General features: G+C 39.6%; 1 protein-coding gene across 2 annotated transcripts in view; it reads right to left on the reverse strand.

Moving 5' to 3' along the window:
• Nucleotides 1–904: 904 nt before the first annotated feature.
• The window catches only part of LOC113018724 (CD151 antigen-like), a 28958-nt gene continuing 15725 nt past the window's right edge, over nucleotides 905–14137 (reverse strand). For both annotated transcript variants that reach the window (XM_026162062.1, XM_026162055.1), the window contains exons 4-8: nucleotides 8045–8119; nucleotides 4501–4605; nucleotides 2658–2813; nucleotides 2348–2434; nucleotides 905–2215 (exon numbers count right to left, since the gene is read on the reverse strand). In XM_026162062.1, coding sequence (XP_026017847.1) covers nucleotides 2156–2215; nucleotides 2348–2434; nucleotides 2658–2813; nucleotides 4501–4605; nucleotides 8045–8119 — 483 coding nt within the window. In that variant the 3' untranslated portion in view covers nucleotides 905–2155. The remainder of the gene's footprint in view (nucleotides 2216–2347; nucleotides 2435–2657; nucleotides 2814–4500; nucleotides 4606–8044; nucleotides 8120–14137) is intronic.

The following is a 14137-nucleotide window of genomic DNA, read 5'->3' on the forward strand; positions in this document are numbered from 1 at the left end:
AGCTGACCGGTTGCCATTTGATTTCCTTTCTGCTTGTTACACAGAAGCATATTTTGGAAATAATTAATATTATGTAGAAACAGAACTGTGAGTAGGCACAGCTCACTGTCCAAGTGACATTTGTCACCATGTGCATGTTTGAAAGGCCTAATTTGCCCTTTTTGCCCCCCCCCCCCCCCGAACACTTCGGGAAACTAATAAAGCTTATAATGTCATTCTGTAATAGGAATGACTGGGAAAGTTCGGGTGGTTGTAGTGTCGGTGGGTGGGTGTGGGATGTGTGTATGTGTGTGTGTGTGTGTGTGTGGGGGGGGTGATCCTCAATAGCCTCTAGGTGTTTTACACACAGACACACTCACACACCAGCTGTTTTCATCAGTGTGATGTTGTGGTGCTGAAAGCCAGGTGAGTGCTGCCTCCCTGTGTTTGCATGCACTAACTGCTGCCACTCACCCAAATGACAAATGTCCCGCTGTTAATCTTAACATTACTAGGGTTTAAACTACCCTGCCTCGTGCCCAACAGCACGATGGCTCTCATTACAAGGCCATCTAACTGTCATCATGGTATAGGTAATACATTGTAAAAGCAGCTGTCTGGAATATGGCTCACATCCCAAATCTTCATCATCACAGTACTACAGTACAGACAATTGACTTCTGGTTAATACACTAATGCACCTGTAAGCTGGTGCCAATTTGGTAAGGGCCACTGGTCACAGGCACATGGTTTGTCTTTATACAATAATGTGAGGGCCTTTTTTTGGCAGTTTCTGTGATGACATGACTTGAGTGAACCTTTATTGTGAAGGGCATCACTCAGTATTTGTGCAATACTGCTGTTTAAAATACACCATTAACAATGCTAATGTTCTCCTATGAGAGCAAACACAGCAGAAGCAAAGCACATTTTTAATCAATGTTTATTTAAACTAAAATACATCCTGGATTACCAGGAGGACAGAAATACAGCAGATTAGCCTGGTTTTAGCTTTGAGGCACAAAGGAAAGATCATTACTAACAGTGAGAGAATATCATTTTCTACAGTGTGTATTAAATACAATAATATAGTCGCAGTTTATAGCAGAGTAAAAAAAAAAATCTTCATTTACAAAAACAGAGACATCAGTATGTATAGGAATAAGGCTGGAGGAGACAGAGTAGGTCCAGTGTTACAGTTGATGGCTTTGGCATCAGTGTATAAAAACAAAAGGCAATAAAATCAAAAACAAGACGCACTTTCGTTTGAACAATATCAGTGGGACTGCTCATAATCACAAACTCCCTTCAATGAGATCAGTGTTTACACCTAAACTAGTCAAACCGTGTTTAAAGGCTGGTGTTAGGACATCAAATGGCACAGTTATGGTGCTGAGCAAGGCACTAACCTGTTCACCTTCATTCTGGCAGAAAATGTGTTCTTAGGAGACTTAAAACATGATCAGACACGTCTCAGTAAGGAGACAGATTAGGTAATAAAGGCAAAAGTATTAACAGCTCATAAGAAAGTACATATGTAAAAGAAAATAGATGATATATATATTTGTTCCCATGTTTAAAGGTCATTACAGAAGAAGATCTAAAACACAGGACTGTCTTGTTAATGTGGAAACTAAACACTACTGCAGTTGAAGAGGGCCCCAGAGGTGAGCTTGTTAAGCTATGCTGATGGAGAAAAGAAGCTGCTGTGACCAGGATTAACATTTTCCTGCAAAGTGCCAGTTTTACTCCACTGATCTTTACTCCACTCTCGGGTGTAGCACCTGGTCTACACATATAAAAGTACATTGAGGGAATCCGAGTGGAAGAAAACTACAATGTTTGAGTCCCAGGGAGGCTGTCTCACACTAATTTACACAATCAGTTAAAATTCTCATCAGTTTCTCTCTGAGGCTTTTTCTCACAGTGCTGTGATCTTGAAGATGGAGCTGAGAGTGCAATTTGAGAGCCTAATTACTTCAAGAAACCTTGTAGTGGGTTTTTTTTCTACCCTTTGTTTACCAAAATGAGATGCTCAGATGTGCAATTTGATCCCTTGCCAAACAAATCCTCCCCTATGCGGAGGACAAAGAAAAGAACCTATGGGCTATTTGAGTATGGCATGCGGTGATGAAGTTACCTCCTTCACTCACACATTTTTCTTCTTTTGCTTCTCTTAGTACGGCTCTGCCTTTAGATTTCGATATAGGCAGCATGTAAACACCATCCCGATGATCTGGGGATTAAAACAGATGAAAATAAAAACGTAATTTAGAAAAGCTGTATTCTCCATAGGTGTACATACATTTATTGAGTCTCTGTGTGTAAGCACAATGCTAAAGGCATTTTCTTTATTTTTTTTGCTCACCTGTACACAAGCGATCCCAACACCGACGGCTCCAATGATCTTCAGGTGGTCCAAGATGAAATTCTCCAGTTTAGTGATGCAACCACCCTAAATGAAAAACAAAGATTGTCTTCATGTTGCATCAGTTGATGTGGGAGTGTTGCTGGAGTCTCACTGCAAACAATGTTATGTATACAGTTTGGATGTGATGGCTGTTCTTTTTTCTGCTACGCTCACGCCACACCGCCTCTATGCTGACATCTCGAGACATGAGAGAAATACAGATGAAGCCCTCCCCACCCCCCCCCCCCGACACCGTTCACGCACTCACCTCCACCTTGTAGATGTTGGATGGGTGGTCTCTTATACCGCACATGTTGGTGATGGTCTTACAGCAGCTGTCAGGCACCTTCCTGCCTTTTGCACCAGAGCGAATATAGACGCTCTCAGCCCAGTCAGCTGAACTGTTGCTCCCACAGCACTTGAACTGATGGAGGAGATGGAGGAAAAACACTTCACTGACAGCAGGAAAGTATAAAAGACTCAGACAAACATCCATGAAAGAACTGGTTTACACTGATAACAAATAATTAAGTGTTGCACTTCACTTGAGCAAAACTCTGCATACGTGTTCTCTTGGTTCAAAGCATTATTACGAGCATTATAAGATGATTGATTCCCCCAGTAAGGCAAACATTAGGCATCAGCAGGCAGTTTGCTTGGCTTCACGTTAAAACTGGAAATTACATTTATGTAAAACCTTAATGTGCCATTTTTATTTTTATTTTTTTTAGCGTTTAAACAAAGGGGTTTTTTATACTGCAAGTCAGTAAGTGGATTTTGTTGACTTTCGATAGAGTCAGAATAACCATTTCCCACATTCCTGTCTTTAAAGTAAACTTAAGCTGGCCTAAATAGGCTGATGATACCTTGCAGTAATCAAATCAATCATGAATTCCTCTCTCTGTACACCAAATATTCTAGAGTCAAATATGTATAATTGCTAATTGGCCAAACTGGGTCAAGCAGCAGATCAATCAGTAGCAGCAAATCTACAACTGGCTGAGCAAGGTATCAAACTGTGCATGAACGAACACCCACAAACCTCAATGACGTGAAGCAACACTGTAAAGAAGAGCGGACCAGAATTCTTCTACAACGATGTGAGAGACTGACAAGGTCACGCAGCAAATGGTTACTTTATGTTATTGTTGCTAAAGGTGGTTCTCCAAGCTACCGAGTCGTGGGATGTACTTAGTTGTGAAAACGTTCTTTTTCACATGAAGATCAAATAGTTTTGATATCAAAATCGAATTCACAATCAAATCTGATGGCAAAACTTGAAAAGCTGCACTCAAAAAGGCCCGCTGTAAAGTAAAATACAGTTGTGATTGAAATGTGAATTGTTTTGCAAATCCAAATGTTGTTTCCATATTCAACGGAGGTGCAGCTCCTGCTCAAGATTTACAACTCAGTTTGAGCCAATTGTTTTATTTTTAAAGTAAACTTTAAGATTCACATTTTCCTCATATTTACTTTGAGGGAAATGTATGTATGCATGTATACTGTAGTTCTGTTCTCATACTGATGCTATTTGAATATATGATAAAAATGACTCCATTAAAAGAACATTTACAAATTCCTTTAATAGTGCAAATTCATGTTTTTTTGGAAATTATGCAAAATGAAGTTTAGAAGAATGACTACATGTTGATGTGTGAAAGACAAGATTTTATACTCAAAAAACTAAGCAATGAGTATAAAAACTAACAGAAGTCTTAACAGCACCTCAGATTTACACATTCCTTAACGCACTGTCAGCTCGTTTGGCTAGAAGAGAAGGTAAATTACAGCAGAGAGTGCAGACCAGTCCATCATGCTTAGATGAAGTCGTGGACTGAATTGGATTTACTTTGACTCGCTCCCATCTCCAAAATCTCTAATCTGATGAGATGATAGGGTAGCATGAGGGCTGTCCAATCAACAAACCACATGTGAGTCCATGTGACTTTGGCTTGGAAGTCCAGGTTCATTTGCAATATGAAAAAGTGGATGCACGCAACAACCTAAATTCCATCCACGCTGGCCAATGTAGAAATCCAAATGTGCAAAGAAATCTCACAAAGCTGCACAACATTTGTGTCTGGACTCCTTCATCCATTGCAGACACTTACCTCCTGCTGCAGCTTGTCTACAGCCTTGGTGATGTGCTCGGAGTTTGTTTGATTATACTCGTCAGTCATGGTCTTCTTTAGGTTCTGCTTCAGCTCATCATTCAACTGTTCAGAAACACGCACACAGGTGTACATGTAGTATCAGCCAACAAAAATGGGAAGGCAGCACGACAGAGCATGACCTAAAGTGATGAATTTGTCGCTTCGACTACTGATTCTCCAGCACATCATAGCACACGGGATTTAAAATACACATCACGGAAGTACTTCTAACAACAGAGAGGCATATGAAGACGAAGCTAGTGTAAAAGCAGAGGAAGTCTGTTTTTTGGGTTTTATTTTATTTATTTTTTTGTTCTCTAGACCAGTGGCAGAAAACGCAGGAGTGGAAGGTCTGGGGGGCTCAGTTTCTATGGCAACAAGCCAGCTGGGAAACCACTGTAAATCAAAGCATGAAGGAGATATCAAGGGAATGAATGATGAAGAGAGGAAGGGAGGGCAGAGAAAGATGAGAGACGCGAGGTGAAAACAAAGAAGAGGAGGTGTTCAGGTTTTCATTTTACCTGTTGACAGTTTCAGAAACACTGCAGCGGTGAATGAAAACAGTCATTCACATTTTAAAGGGACTCCGTAAGTATGAGAGAGCCAGTATGGGAGTGAACTACACCATGACATTGCATTAACCACATACGAGTATGAGCAAACATGAATTCCAGGCACAATGGATGGTCGCATGACTATGACACTGGGATGAACCACAGCCATTACCTGCATCTCAGTGCTTCCCATCTTTACACAGGAGCAGTTTAGTACTGCTGTTTTATTGAATACATATTCATTTAAAAGCAAGAACAGCATCATGGGTCTTTGATATACTTGAATTATGCTTTTTCTTTTGTTAGCTTGTTTTCTGTTAATGATAATAATAGGCCATACAAGGCTGGACCACCAGTTGCAATTTGCTGCTGAAGGTTGCTGGCAATCCCTGGGAAACTGTCAGCGTCAGTGACCCCCTGACAACCACTGCTTGCTAGGAAAAAATGTATTTCTGGCTATAAGCTGTTCCGGGAGGTTGCTAGCTGTCACTAGTAAGTATACGGTGCTGCACTGTATAAACCTACATGTGTTGCTAGTAGGTCGCTGTGGTTGCGAATCATTTGTATGACACATACAGACTTGTCTGCAAACAGTAGCAAACTATTCGCCAAGTCGTAGAGAAACTCTGAAAAGTGTGACGCACACTGTAAACAAAGACTGTTTACCTTCAACATAAAAGTTGCGTCTTGTGGTGAGGCACAACGTTTTCTGTTTTGCATTGCACTTTTTCAAGTTTTACTACAGTTTAGAGCAGCGGTCCCCAACCTTTTTTGCCCGACAATATTTTCACGGACCGGCCTTTAAGGTGTTGCGGATAAATACAACAAAATAAAACTAGTACCGGTACCGAAAAAAATAAGATTTATTCATAACACACGTGAAAAGACCCAGGAAAACAGAGTTAACGATAAAAAGGATAACAAAATAACGCTGAAAACTGATAAAAACCCTGAAAACCATACATTTCACACCTGAGCCTCAACTGTCGCGGCCCGATACCAAACAACTCTCGGACCGGTACCGGTCCGAGGCCCGGGGGTTGGGGACCGCTGGTTTAGAGAGTAAAATGGTGAGTGTTTGTAGACAAGTCAGCTTCATTCATCAAACTATGGGCAAGCTCAGTACTTTGCTAGTGCCCAACCCTGTCACTCTTATATTACAAAGCACAACTTTAGATCAGAAACCAGCATGAATACAACCTGTTAAAAACAGTCTATGAATAAGGTGTGTATTTTAATACATGGCATCTGTTTGAAGTCTATTAACCCTTTTTTCTTTAAGATCAGACCAGCAGTGAGCTCATTTTACAATTTACTAGATATTTGCTAGAGACAAAATATAAAATGATTTTGGAAAGAACACAAAACGAGCTTTACAGGGATATCATGTTGTGTCATGGTACTTCTGTCTGAACACAGACAGAATAACCACCTCTGCATAGGTTTGACCATGTTCACTAAATCTCAGCCATTTGGGGACAGAGAGAAATTTCAAATGGCTCCTGAAAAATGAGAATTATTTTTGTAATAATAGTGAAAGTTAAATGGTGAAGGTTTGCAGACAAGTAATTCATGCAAACTATGAGCAACCTACGGAAGCAGCTCGCAAACAAAGCAATCACAAAGAGGTTTATGATCATGTCTGATTACAAAAACAAAATAAAGTCTGAGCAAATCCCTTGTGCAGAATCTGTAGCTAAAAATGGGTGCGTTTGTGAATTACAAGCATGTTACATGAGTTGTTCATCTTGGTATCGTTCTCACAACTTATTAGCAGAGAGAGTGAAAAGATTAATAACAGGGGAAGAGGCTTTAGAGACTTTAACACAACTTAATGCTTGTGAGAATATTTTGAGGCAAGTAAAGTAGACAGAGCTTTAGGAAGCGGCACACAGCCATGGACCTCAGTGGCTGCTCATGAACTGTGCATTAATGAAAGAGGCAGTTAAAGTGAAAACAGTGTACCTCTAGACTGAGAAAAGTCCTGTTCCTGAGCTACAAGCCACTTATAAGACTAAGCGGGGTGGGAGCGATGTTGGTAGAGAGCAATGTCATGTTAATATTCCTAAAGGAAAAATGCTTGTCATTTGCTCTTGTTTGCAGTGCAGTCAGTATAACTCTACAGTGCTACAGCAGAAATGTGCCGAGGGAGGCTGTCAGTTTTAGTTTAGCTTATACATTAACTACACACGAGAAAATAATCACTTGAAAACCAAACCGTGTGCATTTAGTACACAGTCTGTGGTGTTTCTACTTTTTTCAGTCATTAACCTGCCAGTAAGGTTCTTCATTCTTTAGTGGAGTGAAATGAAATAAGTTTGAAAATTCTGTGTATTTGAGTTCAAAATCAAAGCAAATGCTTTGAAATGATTCTGACACAGTGCATTCAGGCTTATTATGTGTCCTGCTGCAGGCATTTTTCATTCCATTTGGACTCAATGTACCACAAGTAATATGGGCAGTCAGATATTTGTATTTTTAATGGGCCGTCTTATACGGCCTTTCTGGAATCTCGTTTCTCACGCTGGTTTTTGTCGTGGTTAAAATTACAGCAGAGCACATGCCATGTGGGAAATGAAACAGTTGTCTGTGTATTATTACAATGCTTTTGACTACGTGCTTGGATTAGGAGACACAACACATTTGTCAAGCATGCTCTATTGAATTTTTGCACAATGCAATATATGCTACACACCTTAACATCATTTTTTAATATCAGATGATGATTTACTGTAATACAGCAGACTGGAGTCGACGCGAGATGGTAACACAGATTTACTAAAGATGCTATAATAAGTTACAAAATGCTAACCTGAGTTGAAATTACATTTTTTGTCATCTAAAATAAATATCCACTCTTGCAATATCTGCCACCTGCTCCTCCTTCAATTTCACACATACATACATTACAAGAAAGGTGTTTTTTTTAATGATACAATGGGAATTACCTGCTGATAGTAGATATAAGCAAGGACACCGGCCAGGATCTCCAACAGGAAGATACACAGCAGCAGAATGAAGTACTGGAAACACAGAGAAGAAGGAATTACAGTTAGTGGATGGTGATAAAGCGACACGACCAGTTGGTTACAAATGTGATGTGGCAGCTTGCGGGGCTGCCTTTGACACCACTTGAAACATGATTCTCTTAAGCCAGCTTGAACTATGTTTCCTTTCCAAGGCCCTGTGTCATCCTTCCTTGAGCAAGAATAATGTAATCAAACCCACTCATGCAGCAAAGTCATCCACACAGCACTGTTAGAGAGGTAGAACCAAACAGAAACAATGCAATGGCAAAGGGTTGGCTAACTTATATTAAGCTGTCTATCAGAAATACAAAAACTAGACAATGCAGAAAGTTGCACAGTCACACACCTTTGGAGGAGAAATGTTCCTGCGAGTATAAAAGTGGTGGAATGATGTGGGTAATTGTTTCAGTGAAGCAAAAGCTGTCTGTCTATCTATAATGACCAAAGAAAGAATTCTATGCAACAACCTCCCTTAGAGTATTTGATTACGCTCACGCATCATTACGCAGCATTAAATTGTCATTTTAAAAAAAGTTACACATTTAAATGACATTATTTCAAAACTGTTATGATGCTGTCTGTCAAAACAAGAATGTCTAATGTAGTAATGTACAGCTGATATAAATATTGTAAGTAGAACTCTAGAACTCTAAGGGTAGTAAATGGCAGAGCTTTACACAGACAAAAATTTCACACATTCGGGAAATTCACAAGACTGAGTGTTTATGGCATTCATGCATGTAGATATAACCCAATCCAAGGACGGTATTATATCATACAGGTGGACTTAAGAGCCTTGTAACAGTGTAAAGTAGATAAATGACTCTGCCAGAACATAAAACAGATGACAAAATTACAATAATACCGTTCTCTGCTTAATCATCCACTCTTGTTCTGCTCTTTTGCTCTGAGTAAGATTCCAGGATGAAACTGCAAAACTTTTGAGTCACTGCAGAGTGGCACATGTCACAGAGTTTATCATTTGCATCTGATTCGTGACCAAGCCCATTGGAAAATTAGGGGGAGCGTCTGCCTTTCAAGCCAAGTGAAAAGTTGAACTTCTCCTCTTCAGAATTAAAGACAAGAAGAGATTATTATCTGACCCAAACCTTGGCCTAAATTCCTCTGGACTGCTGCTTCCACAGGGGAGAAAATCAGCCCGGTAAAAAGGACTTGGGCCTTTGATTTGATAGCTGCTGCTGATTAGATCTCCGAGCAGCTCTGAGCCTGAATGCTGAGCAGACTTCAAGATGCATTTGATGCAGTGTTGAGGGTTTGAAGAGAAAGACAACACATGAAAATACAGATATAGTTTCGTTTTTTTTAATCCATGCACACCTGGCATGATGTTGTTTTTACATCATTTTCCTCCCATGATTGGATTAATCTGGATTTGATACTTACCACGTGTAAAGTGATCTCATACGCGTGTATGAGGACATCTGTGGGATGACTTATAAAGGAGACACTGCAGGATTAGATACGCTTTTATCGCATTTTCAATGATATTTCACATCTAATTTCTCCTTCTTTAATTTCCGGAGACTATTGAGTTAGATAATATATTTTAGGTGTAAAATGTTCTGCTGCAAAAAGGAAAAAAAAAAGTCAAAACAATGATGAAAACTTGCTTAAAATGTCTCTGATGTCATCTGAAACTCTTATTAGGCAACAGGATTATTAGATTTTTCTCACTTATATTATACCCCAAATATAAATCTGTGGTTTTAGTAATAACATTCCATAGAAAAAAACACCTTCCTCCAATTTATGATTATATATGTAAATATTTTAATATTTTATATATGTATATATTTTAAACATCAATCACAACATCACCTGCAGCCTACAGTATATACAGTTGCAATTGAACATACATAGAATTAAGGCCACTTCCCTGATACTGTGACATAACTGTGTCGTGTGGCTCTGCCTGTTCTCACTCCTTTGCACACAATCGCACGCACAGCTTTTCCAGACTGATCCCACACGGACAGTGACGTACACAGGGCGTGACAGAGAACTTGTTGTTGGCTATAGAGACGAATTACTGACTGCATCGACTTTGCGGGCCTCCTCGAGATCTCAGGCACAGTCTCTCTCATTTTACGTCTGCGCTTCCAGTCTTCTCCCGGGTGACTTAAGGGTACAGGGTAATTACTGCCAAAATGACTCTCAGCAGGTTCATATGAATAAAATGCTTTCTAAAGCACTGTGTTGGCCTCAGACTCCACTGCATCCTTTCCATGTAGGCTTTCTGACTGAACTACAGTTTTCTTTTTTCTCTCACACAGCTAACATATCAGAGTCAAATCACTCGCACATTGCTGTGGTTATTAGATAATATTTGAACAGAGTTCTTTGGCTTTTAGTGTCCTACTTTGACAGCATGTGTTTTACTCCAGAGTGTATGTAACATTTTCTCTCCTTCATCTGAATGTACCTCCGCCACAGTGAACAATATAGTGCTGCAAAGAAGAAACCCATATTTGCATGCACATCAATGTTTAACTGTGTCTCCATTTCAGGTTTTATTGGAAGCGTAGTGCTGCCTTTACAATTACTAAGCCTGGAGCAACAAAGTCATGCTGAAGGTGACTTTTAATCGTACCGATCACAGTTGGATGAGTGTTGGCCTTTCAAGGTACTGAACCAGCCACCTTTTGTAATTTAGTTGCTAGCGGGGCGTGTAATCGCCTTACTCATTAAATGCACTTTGCTTGCTGGTGAATGCAAAGGTTCAGCTGCATTTCTTAAAAATGTTGATTATTTAAAAAATATAAAATCCTCAAACTGGAGAAACTTGAATCAGAAGTCCACAACTTTCTGATAGTGGTTATTAGTTATTTAGTTTTTTGTTTATCTATTTACCCATTACCTGTAGTTTAAGTTTTTTTATTGAATTCTCTCAACAGGTAATGTGCAAAAGTCTTGAAGCAGCCCTCTTGAGCCACTTTTTCAAAAGTCTTTAAAGTAATCTTGAGCAATAGCTCTTCTGGCTTTCTAAAGGTCTTTCAAAAACCTTTGCACATGTTGTTTGTCAAGCCACTTAACACGGACCTATGATTCAATCAAGTATAAAAAGGCACCCAAGTCAAAAGATGAACCACTGTTGTGCCTACACTCAATAAATATAAGAATAATTTAGCAAAGAGCGATTTTGAAATTCTATCTTTATGCACTTTGTTTTTAAAAGACTTGGTACAATATGAAACACATATTGGTTATTAGGTAGTGATGACATGATATTTTAGGCTCTTGTTTTTTCCATGTGGACTGAAAAATTATCTTACCTGTCCAGCTCATAAAAGGTAAGTTGGAAAAAATGCATGCAGGCAATATCGCCAGCAAATGTAGCTGAATGATATTAAAAATATATAAATAAATAAGATGATCAGTCAAATTTATTATAGAAGAGGGAGACGTCAGCTGCACTTTTATGGACGATTTGAAATTCATAAATAAAAGATTCTGGATGAAGATGTCCTAATGAGTTAAAAATGCAAATGCCTCCAAGATGTAGCGACAAGATGCCATGAATTTGCTTCTTTTGATGTGCAAGATAAAGTCAGGATGGTGTACACACACACACACAAACACACACACACAAAACTCCCATTATGTTCTCCATGTTTGCTCTCTCTTGCCAAGTTCATTCCTTCGCTGTGATTCATGGCCGTAATCCTAACTCTTCAAAATGCACCATGCATCAAAAAACAAGCACACAAACACAAACAGAGAGGCTATTCAAAGATGTCAAACTAAGCACCAACTCTACGATTTAGACCACAAACCGAGACCAAGCTTTACACAAAGAATTATGTATGTCATTATTTCTGCCACATTTAGATGTATTTACAGGAGTAGGAATGGCTTTAACACTAACACCAAATTTTTCTTCTAGTTTCTTGAAACCTATGAGAGATCTCAGAATCAGCTGTGTGGCTTGTCAAATGTTGACAGTGATCTTTAACCAGGTTGCAAAAACCCACCAGTTAACAGAACAGGCAGGCTGCAAGTTTAATTGAACTATAAAGTAGCCATCATTAACCTCTGCTTCTGCATGCAAAACTGTCTGCCTGTTGACTGAGATAAATATAATTCAAATGAAAGAAAGAAAAAAAAACAAATATAGGCAGATAAGAAAAAAATGATTTGAAGTAAAACCGATGATGAGAGACGGTGCGACTCAAAGTGGAATGACTGCTCCAGTTTTTCATTTGTGCTGGTATCTTTCATATCAAACACATCAATACCTTGATTATTAATAACAAATTGTAAGCAGTTTTTGTGGTCTTTCAGTTGATACACTAATGCCCTATATTGTAAATGCATTAAGAAGTCAAGGCAAACACAGAAAAGGGAGAGAAGGGCAGAGACCAAGGAACACTCGAGCTTGTAACATGTGCAGTCAAACTGCATGAAGTCAGTTTCTCCACAGGTGGATCCGGCCTCTGTTTGGACTGCTTTCCATTTGGCTCTGTCATTTGGAAAGCAAAAGTTTCTCTCTGCTTTCCCCGAGTCATTCCTTTGTTCTTTTGCTTTTCTCCAACAACACAATGAAGTTGTGTGTTTGCAGACAGATCCCAACCGACTCTTCCCACGGGACAGTTGTTCTCCTTTGTCCTTCTGACTTCTCATACTTTGCACAGAGCATACATCGCAAACATCTTTACTTACTGTCTGACAGGACCTTCGCTTTAATTAAAAGGCAACTGCAGTGACTTTGTTTAAGTCATACAGCTGCAGAATGTCCTGATGACGCCAAGGCTGGATCAGCTTTTTCTGCTGTTAGAACTTGTGACCTTTACGGTACAGGACTGTGCTGCCAATCACCGCCGCTCTTGTGTACTCTCAGCAGGTACTAGGCACTCACCGCACACAAAATATAACAACAACAATTAATCCGCCTCCACCCCCCCCCACCCCCACCCCCCGCCCTTATGCTCACCCTCTTTAACAATCTCGATAGCATCTCTCCTTGTCGACAAGTTCATTCTTTCACCGTGATTCATCGCCCTAATCTCAACTCTTCGAGTTGCACCAAGCATTTCAACCCCCCCTCCCACACACAGAAAAACGATAAGAGGTGGTGCACGCATCTCGTTATGAATCAAATAAAATGGAGAAAGTGGGTACTTCTTCATGTATTTTACACAAATCTATTAGGCTATTTAATTACATTTTGAAACATCGAAAGCCCAGATTCCCATCACTCGTTGCTCTGAGAACTACAGCCAACACCCACATTTGAGTGTATTGTTCTTCAAAATTCAATAAGGACAAAAGCAACAGACAGCTCCAAATCAATTATACTCAACAAAAAACTTTCCTAATCATCAAGATACCAATCTTGATGAGGTAACTAATCTTGTTTTTCCATTTAACTAGATCGTAATTCCACTTGCATGTGACTGAATATTTTTCGGTTGGCTGTTTCCAGATAGGAAATTAAAGGGAGTCTTTTTCAGTAACTTTAGCCATTACAAACAGTGCTGCTCATCACTAGCACACTAATAAAATGCAAGAATAAGATAATGTATGAGCACCCTACTGGCATATGAGGCTATGCAGACAACAATACCTTTCCTGCTTCCTGTGAGGGAAGAATCAATGTCATCAATAACACATAACTTTGTTTGAAATGCTATTCTTGTACTACAGAAAATACTTACAGTAAGTGGACTTATGCCAATGAAGCAAAGCTGTTCTGGCAAAGCTTGTAACACAAACATTTAAGCTCTGCCCACAGTGGTGCGCTTGCATAAGTTTACCATGTGGAAATGTTTGGATGAGCACAGTGAGCGTTTGTGCAAGAGTGGGTTTCTATGCGTTTCTATTTTGAGCTGGTTTTAGTGCCATGCAGGTGTCTCTATTGGCAGAACCTTGTGCTGAGTCTGTGTACGACGTGTGCCAAATCAAATATGGGCACACGCTCCCATCAAGTGTTTGTTTGGTCTGAAGTGAATGCAACTGAGGCTGACACCTCAACCTCGACTGCTCTCATCATGT

The sequence above is a fragment of the Astatotilapia calliptera genome, chromosome 1 (genome assembly GCF_900246225.1).
Source record: "Astatotilapia calliptera chromosome 1, fAstCal1.2, whole genome shotgun sequence".
In the NCBI taxonomy this organism is placed as follows: Eukaryota; Metazoa; Chordata; class Actinopteri; order Cichliformes; family Cichlidae; genus Astatotilapia; species Astatotilapia calliptera.